This window comes from Cryptomeria japonica, chromosome 6, assembly GCF_030272615.1.
Source record: "Cryptomeria japonica chromosome 6, Sugi_1.0, whole genome shotgun sequence".
Classification (NCBI taxonomy): domain Eukaryota; kingdom Viridiplantae; phylum Streptophyta; class Pinopsida; order Cupressales; family Cupressaceae; genus Cryptomeria; species Cryptomeria japonica.
In genome coordinates, this window is record NC_081410.1 from 171,938,618 (window position 1) to 171,948,103 (window position 9,486).

The 9,486-nt window shown below is 35.8% G+C and overlaps 1 protein-coding gene across 1 annotated transcript in view; it reads right to left on the reverse strand.

Moving 5' to 3' along the window:
- Positions 1-8,453, reverse strand: part of LOC131071800 (probable plastid-lipid-associated protein 11, chloroplastic) — a 28,179-nt gene extending 19,726 nt beyond the window's left edge. The window contains exon 1 of the mRNA XM_058007758.2: positions 7,893-8,453. Within this exon, the coding sequence (XP_057863741.1) occupies positions 7,893-8,398 (506 nt within the window). The 5' untranslated portion in view covers positions 8,399-8,453. The remainder of the gene's footprint in view (positions 1-7,892) is intronic.
- Between the last annotated feature and the right edge of the window lie 1,033 nt (positions 8,454-9,486).

Consider the following 9,486-nt stretch of genomic DNA (forward strand, 5'->3'; position numbering starts at 1 on the left):
ATTTGCATATATGCACCTTGCTACATCTTGGTCAGCAATGTCTCGACTCTCATTTTGAAATGCGGTTTCTAAAGGCCCCTTTGCTCTTTTGTGTGTCAAGGGTGCTTCACTTTGAGGTTCAGCTATGGAAAAGAAGGGGTGGTTTTCTACTACAACATTGGGATTAGATGGGGCTTGCATTCCCTTTGTTTTTTTTGTGCAGTTTGATTCAATTTGTGGGCTTCTCTCTCTTCTCCTGTCCCATGCTCTCTAATATATGTCATCACCATCTCATCTGGTATAGGTTTACCCTCTTTTCCAAGGCATTTTTTGATGCATCTTCCTGATATTCCACATAAATGGCCTGCGACCCGAAAATATGAACTATTACATTCTACACCACATCCTTGGCATTTCCAACGGAATCCCCCACCTCCTGGAAGCGGTCTTATAATGTCAACATACTTCCATAGGGGAGAATTTGGATCATTTCTTTGTTTTGAGATTGATTGTTCATTTGTGCCAATGGACGAAAAGGTAGATGCCATTCTAGTTCCTATGGCAAGAAATAATATGAACAAATTCAAAACAAAAAAAAAATAACTTAAAACAATTAATGTTTCACATTTGACAATTTGTGAAACAAAAATAGTTGAAAAAAATGTTCAAAAACCTACCTATTTCAGCCAATGGGATCTTGCAAATGTGTGGAAATGATGCTGCAACACTTGTTGAAGCTTCAAAAATCAGTCTTCAACTTCTCCTATTTGATTTTGGAAGCCAAACTTAGTAAACCCTTTCTTCAACCTGCTAGCAAAAAATTTTTGTTTGCAACACAAATGAGGAGAAATGAGCCAAGTTTATGTTTTAAAAGTCACTTATAGGGTTTTATTTTCATTTTTTAAGAGACGGATTTCAAAAAAAAGACATTTTTTGGCCATCAGTTGCCCGGGTTCGACCTGGTTCCGCCTTGGTCTGCCCGGATTCGTCCTAGCTCGAACCACGCCTATGGAACACGGACCCTGTCTGGACCACAGGCAGGTCAGACCAGGACCGAACCAAACCAGGACCAGGGGGCCAAGAGGGCGAACCTAGTAACTTAGTATTAGAGCAATTGCACATGGAAAATTGATACAAATCAATAATCATCACATAGCTCTTCATCAAGAGTGTCACTGTCATCAATTGGTTCATTTGAAGCACAAACTAATTCAATGCCACTCCCACTATATCCACTATGCAAATCCTGCATAGCAACTTTGTGCCTCTCATCTTCAATTGAGACTAAGGAAAGTTGTGGATTTAAAGTATATAGGAGCAGGGTATAGCCTCATTAACCCTTCGTGAACTCCACTTTCTCGTGTGAAAGAAGATGCAAGTTAGAATGCATAAACACTAACTCCTTTGCCATGTTTGCAGCCAACTTATTGCATTTGAGTGGATAAAGGGATATGTACTTCAGTTCCACTTAGCTTAATAGCAACTCGCGATTTGTAAAGACGAAAGACAAAGCCAATGCAACACTTACAATTATAGTTGCCAAAGAAAGGCTAATAAATTTTTTTTTAAATGAAATGCATACATGTGATGGAGTTTTGATGGTAAGAAGCTGCAGGAAACAAATCCTTGGACATGGAAGTACCACCATGTATGTCCTACTTGTCTCAAAGAGCACTAAAGTTGTGAGTCATTGAAGCTATAAGTTATCCAAAACCACCCACAACTATTTCTTCTACATTTGGATCACAAAAGAGTATTGTGAATGTGAATGTTACCTTGTACCTTTCACTAACTTCAGTGTCTCCATATGGTGGCAACATCCTAGGCAAATATGGCATCTTGTGCTATAGTGCTTACAAGAAGAAAACACTTGAAGAGACAAAAGGATGGTCATATTGTTCCACCATTTAGATATATTTTTTTGTGGATGTTTGTAAAATGTTTCTAAGGGGTCTTTCTCTTTAACTACTATTATGCCCCTTATTTTTCTATCATGGAGTCAATATTGTCACATATTTGGCCCAACCATGGCTGATCTATATCAATGAACCTTGGCATACCCATGATAGGCTCAGTGAAACTCAACAAAATATTCCACATGAGCCCCACCAATCATTGTACAAGGCTAGTGTGTTTTGAACTTTTGGACTCTTTGTGTATTAAACTTAACCTTCAACAACACCAACGTGGAGAACTTGAAGATGGCTTGTGACACATAATGATAACTTGCAAGAATTTGAATCTCATCAACCTCAATGTAGATTTGAACTAAAATTTTAACTTGGTTGTTGTTTTTCTCTCCTTTGAATTGCTTGAGCTGAAGAAAAGAGTCTCCCCTCCACACCCTCGTAGACCTTGAATAGATAGATCAAATATAGAAAAATAATTATTATGTACGTAAAATGGATATTTCTAGATAGTCAACATTACCACATTCATAAATAAGATATAGTAAATCTTACCTCCAACTCATCAAGAATTTTATCTCTCATATCATGATTTGGCACCATGTTATCCATGCATGTAATAACACCTTCCATGACCTCCTCATCAGCCTTAAATGTATTAGAGAAGTAAAATTCTGGTAGTAGACCGAGGCATGCATCGACTAGTGGAATTGGTTTGTCAATCTAAGATAAATGATGCGCCAAATGATTTCATTTTTTTTTTTGTTTTCACCATAGTAATGCAGGATGGCCTATTTGGCCTTATCCATGGCCTCATAAAAGAAACCTATTGGCATGCCCTCTCAATCCACTATATGAAGAACCCTAACCAAAGGTTCTATCACCTGAAAAATTGAAAACAAATTTTAAATTATTGCAAAATTAACCCCTACAAAAAAACAGCAAATAGATTATTTTGTATAAAGTTTATGTTTGTATTTGTTACTTACCCTGATTAACTCTCCATTTTTTATGAATGTGTCACCAAAAATTGTTCTTGCAATCTTCTCCCCTTCAACTTTTTTGGAAAATGGAGACTCCAACCAAGCATCATATACAAACATTTTCTTGAGATGAGGAATTGCGGCAAGAATGCTTTTCAAAGTGAGGAAGTGGCTAGCAAATCATGTCACTCATGATAACACAAGGTCCTTGCCAATTGTGTGTTTTCTCATCAAAGAAAGGACCCAAGTATTGTTGCAGTTAAATTTGGTAATCTATTTAGCATCTTCAACCACATTTTTGACCCATCTAATCTTCCCAATGTCCTCTAACAACAAATCCAAGCAATGTGTAGCACAAGGAGTCCATGAAATTGTAGGATGCCTCTCCATAAGTAGTTTGTCTACAGCTACATATGCAGCTGCGTTGTCCATGATAATTTGGACAACATTCTCAACCCCAATCTCCTGGATCACCCCATCTAATAGATTGCAGGAAGTCTCAACATTTCTTACTTCATGAAAGGCATCTATATGCTTCAAGAACACCAATGCGCCATTAGAAGTCACTAAAAAGTCAAAAAGAGTCCTGTTTCATCCATCTATCCATCCATTTGATAAGATGCTGCAACCTTTTTCTCTACCATACTTAATTTTGATCATCAACCAAAAGCCATGTATTTTTTATGGCTTCCTGTAGCAATGGCCCACTCAAATCTTTAGCTATTGGAGTTTTAAACCCCTTACCTACAACTATCAATGCATTCACCAAACCTTGTCAATATGGGTTGTTTGCCACATTGAAGGGTAAATTATTATAGTACTAAAAATTTGTTGCTACCATCCTAGCCTCGTGGTGTTTTTCTTTATTCCAAGCGGTACCTTCAAGTGAAGGTTGTGCTCCTAGAAAATTGTGGAACAAAGAAATTCGGTGATGATGAAGGAATCTAGCTGTTGATGATGTTATAGCTAAGGTCGGATCCTTCAAAGGGCCAACTCATAAATATGCAAGTAGTCATTCAACTTTCCATATTTAATATATGCCTCTCTTGTCCATGTTGGATCTACCCTATGAGAGTAGCCATTGTGGTTGACATCTCGATGAGGTGATATGTCTTGTGTAGCTGGAAGTATCCTCCCTAGCTGAGAGGGAGTGTTGAAGATTGGCAGCGTCAGTCATCACTTCCAGCCTAAGGAAGACAAATATGTAAGTGGCCTAATCAGCCTAATTGGCTTAGAGGGAGTGTTGATGCTATGGTCGGATTCCTTCAGGCCAACATAGACAACATAAAGGTTGTGATAATATAATTATTGTGATATGATAATTATATTAATAATTATTGATAATATAGTAATTAAATTGATAATTAAATTATTATATTATTATTGTGATTATATTGTGATAATATAATTATATTATATTTATTGTGATAATATTATTATGAGATAATATAATTATATTATTATGTGATAATATAATTATATTGTATAATTATTATATTATATGACAATATAATAATTATTATATTATATTAATAATATATATAATATTATATTTGGTGCCACTTGGAAGAGTGGCGTCCCTTCATGAAGGGGCACCACAAAAGGTATAAAGGAAGATTAATCTTCTCTCTTGAATGAGATAGAGATATAACACACAATCTGCTATATTGAGAATAAGCAGTGCTCGGGGGAGACAATCGTGTACTGTCTATGGCTGGGAGGGCAAATCAGTGCCCGTGGTTAATCGAGCACCATAAATTCAACACTAGCTAGAAGTAAAAAAAGAACCCTCGGGACTCTCACCAATAGATGAATGTGGATGAAGAAAGCTTGGTCTTGAGCCAACAAAGGAATCTGTAGGCATAGAACTAGATACATTATGACTCAACACTGCTACTATTGCTTCCTTTGTCTTTTGCTTTTCTAGTTTTTTCATCTCGTACTCAGCAAGTAGGGCATTCATCTCTCTAGAAATATCTTCGGACGCCTTATTGCATATCTTCACGTGTCATCAATTGCTTGCATTCAGCACTCGTGACGTGGTCGTTGATAGCTCCTAGTATCCCATACTTCCATGCAGCATCTTTTCTACCACTCATTTGTGTTGAGCTTGAAGTTGACATTGTTGTTTTAACATGAAAACAAAACAATCAGTATGGTTTTGCAAAAAATCAGCAACAAGAAAAATGATAAACATTCATTTTAAAAAAATAGAATCCAATAATAAACTAAAAATGTTAAGAAATATGGGATGAAGGGAAATGGAAAAAAAATTGACATCATTTTCCCTACCTTTTCAAGTATTATTTATTTTCAAATCAAGAAAACAAAAAACAAAAAAAAGAAAATTACTTGTGAGTATTTCAATAAAAAATGCTTGTCTTCTCTACTCCTTCCCTTGCTCTCTCATTGTTCAGCTCCGTGAAATGGACGAGATTGAGGTAAAAATGAAAAAAAATTAAGTTTTTTTTTCGTTTTAAGACTATTGGTTGCAACTACAGGTAGACCCTATAGTTCAAGCCCAGGACTCACGAGTCAAAGCTTGGAACTCGACCGAGTACTCATTGAGACTCACCAGGACTCGGCTCATGAGTCCTAGTTGACTTGACTCAGCCAACATCAGTACTCATGAGTTGGCAAGTCCTGCCAAGTACTTGCCAAGTCCTCAAACTATGATTTAATTCGTTCGCTTAAGTTGTCTAATGTTGGGAAATATTAAAAGGACAACATAGTGTAATAGCTCATTGGAAAAGTGTTAAGTTATATTTTAAGTTGAACGCTTAGGTTTGGGGATCTTCTCTCCTGAAAAGTAATATTAATTCTCTGAAAAGGTCTTTGTGAGGGAAAATTAAGGAGTTATTATAATTTTAAATTGATTATTTCTCTCCAAAAAGCTATATAAGGAGATGTTGGGGCTCATTTTGAGATTAAACATGTGAATGTTGAATTATTATGCTGTTGGAATGAACCTGAGAGCTTCCAAATCTTTTTTAAAACAAAATCCTCTCAAGATTACTGGTTTTAGGGATGAAAACCCTCCCAGCTAGTGAGTATGATTTCATTTAGGGATCACCATTGTTACAAATCGAAGCTTCAGTTTTCCAGATTCATTCATGGATGTTTTTGACGTGTTTTAGAGTTTCAGATTGGTAAAGATTTGTGAAGGTTTTTGGTTGAAGTTATTTCCTTGAAGGGCAACCAGAGACTCATGCTAGTTATTTCTAGCTGGTAAGCCGTACACCTTTTCCTAGCCATTTCTTTATGAGTTCCATTGTGAGTGAAATATTTTGCTATTATTCGTTGTTGATCACTGAAAATATTTATGAGTGCTAGATAAACAGATTTGAAGAGTTTAATGAAACTTGGGGAGGGTCGTACCTAATCTTAGGAGGCCATACCAGTTCATAATGAGGGGTGTAAATGAGGAGATCAATCGCCCCTATCTGCTATTCATTTATCTTTGAATTGAGGCACCTAGCGATCTAATGATGGTTTCAAGGTATTTTGTAGTGGGGAAAAGATTGAATGATTATCTGTGAAGGCCAACGAACTTGTTGTACCTGCTACTCCAGCAGCATAGTACACTGTTGTTGTTCAGTCTATGACTGATTTTAGTGTTTGTTGATTCCCTAATCCTTTTCTGAGACATGAAGGTGAATTGAAGGTGTTTAGTTGAAGTGTTTGAGACATATCAGTTATAACTTGCTGGAGTGTTTGGGTGTGTTAGTATTCTGCCTTTTTTGAGTTTGCAGAGCTTCACCAGCAGTTATTGCAATCTGATTTATCAATAGTACAGCATTAAGCAAGTACCAATAGACCTGCAACAACATACTACATGATGATTCAAAGTATTTGTTGTTGTGTTTCTAAGATCGGATGGGCTTGTTCGAGATATTTGGCTCTTATTCAGGGTGTTACAGCAGTTAAGTTTTTAATCAACACTTGTTATCAGCAACTATTCCTTTATTATGATGTTTATGATGCAAATGTATTGACATTGTAAGGCTTCGGATGGTCACACTGGCAAAAGTTTTTTTTCATACATTCTAAATTGTAACACTGGATGGTAGTACCACTAGTGAGATTGTTCTTAGGTTTATTGCTGATACTTGTCCTACTGAATAAGTGATTTGATTGTAATTGCTCGCCACTGAATAAGTGGAAGAAGTTTGGTTTAACATTTCAATATTGTATAAGCTTTCCCACTGAACAAGTGGATGTGCCCATTAACTTTTCCACTAAAAAGCAGAGGTGCTATTGCAATTCCCACTGAATAAATGAATGTTTACTTATTTGAGTATTACATATGCATCCCACTGAATAAGTGGTTTTGGTTGGCTTGCCACCTAATGCTTTTCTTTCTATTACTGCTTTCTGTTTAATTATAATCTTGACAGCTTATGCTCTCACCTTGCCCACTCCAGGATTTGGGTGATCAAAAAGTGAAAAGAAGTTGCTTTGCATCTTTATTTTAGTTGAGAATATTTTCAAAAACTTAGGGATACATATTACATAATACAAGCTCCTTTCTACCATAGTTCATGACTTCATGTTGGATGGAAAACCAATTTTTTTAATTCTGCCTAACTTTTTCCCAATTAAATCCCAAACAATTGAATTACATTTATACTTTTGGTTTGTTCAATCAATCCTTATCCTAAAGAATGCTCTCAGCGTTGTAGCAGCATTGTAGACTTGTCTTAATTACAAGCCGAAAACCACACATAGAGCTAGTGATCTTGTCTTAAGACTTGATTTTCTATACTTATTTTCAGTTCTTTTCAAATTTTAAATAAAAAGAAAAAAATGAGAGGTCAATAATAAGAAATGATCGTAATTATGGAAAAAAATTGTTGTTAAATTAAGGATTTTGAATTATAAAAAACAAGGTATTAACGAATATTAGCCTCTAAACTAATCCATATATTTTTTTAAAACATAACCAACTGCTCAAAAAGAAGCCCATAAGATTTGAGTCCCTGTGGATGGAGGTACTGAAATGGGTCTACTAAGCAACACTTGCCTGAAATTTACTCGCTGTGAAGAAACAATTTGAATGGTGGAGTCAACAACAAAAGAACCTGATGGCGGGAAAGTGATGACATTGTTCAAGGTGCTTCTGTTAACATCTATGACCTGCAGAATGTCTCCAACTTGGGTTCCAAACAGATGGGCTTTCTCAATAATAAATAGTTGTTCCTTCTCTGTAGTCCACATCATTCTCCATGTCCCGGAAAGCTTAGAATCTGTAGTAACTGTGTCTGTTCCAAATGCAGCCAGAGCATCAATTGCATTTATTATTTGGGAGCGTTTTGATGGGCTTTTTTGCGTTTTTAAACCACGCTCCTCGCCTGAAATTAGATTCAGAAGATTATCCCTTGCTGAAATTGCTTCTCTGTTTGCTGAGGGAGCAACGTCTGATGATGAAATTACCCTCAACTTCTTCTTACTAGCAATTCCATGGCTGTGAATATTATGTGGAAATCTGGAACACACAATACAAGTGGATGGGTTAATTGCGACAGCCATCGCAATAGCCACAGCGTATGAGCAGGTTGTGTATCCATATCCATTTGTCGATACGATTCCCCTGTGCCAAACTAATGGTTGCTTTTTGTTCTAATTTTTCATGGAGCAGGTTTTTCGTTCGTGGTGCAATTTGTATTTACTTAAACCGATTATCCTTGAATGTTAAAAATTGCACACCCATGCCATTCTAAATTGTAAAATTGTACAAGTGAGATTCATTCTCCTATATTTTTATGCATTTTCTCACACATAAGTTTAGTTTTATCTTATTTATAAATCTAGTTTTATTCTATTTTTTCATATACATATTTTTATATATTTATTTTATCTATTTATAATCCAAATTTTAGCAATTATCTATATTGGAATAGTTATGTGGTTAAGGGGGCGATCTTACAATCATGAACTTGTTCTTTTTTATTTTAAATTTCAAATTCTAATTTGGTAAGTTGGTTCTATTCACTTGCCCACTTTGATTTGATGAAACACTTGTTTGGCATAATTTGATGCCATATAATAAATATTTAAAGGCATTCAATGAATCCATTCTAATCATTAAAGAAATTATTAAAAACTATAGTGTGATAAATTGTAACTCTTTACAAGTTTACACTCCCTTTTGTACCCTTGCTTTCGTGTATGTTCTCCTAGATCTTTTCCAAGCCTATTTATAGCCTTTGCATTGTCAAATTGTCGTCATATAATCAAATGGTGATCTTGATCTCTATCCCAAGCTTAAATGCACTGAACCACCTTTGATTTACCAAGGGTGTTAGGTGTCCTTATCCCAATGGACTAGGATGTTAGGCATCCTCATCCCCCCATATTGGACCCATTTTTTAATATGTTGGTACCCCGGTTCTTGCCAATTGATCCTCGATCCTGATATTTCAATATCATCATTAGAGGTCAACCTAATTTATGAAATACCTTGGGAACCCTATATAAGAGCATCCTTTCAATTCATTTTCCTATCCACACACACACACAATATTTCATCCCACCATAGCCTACATCATTCAAGAGCAGAATTCCTTCAAAACTAAGCACTATAAAACAACAAGTTGCAACATTCTTCATACAAGCAT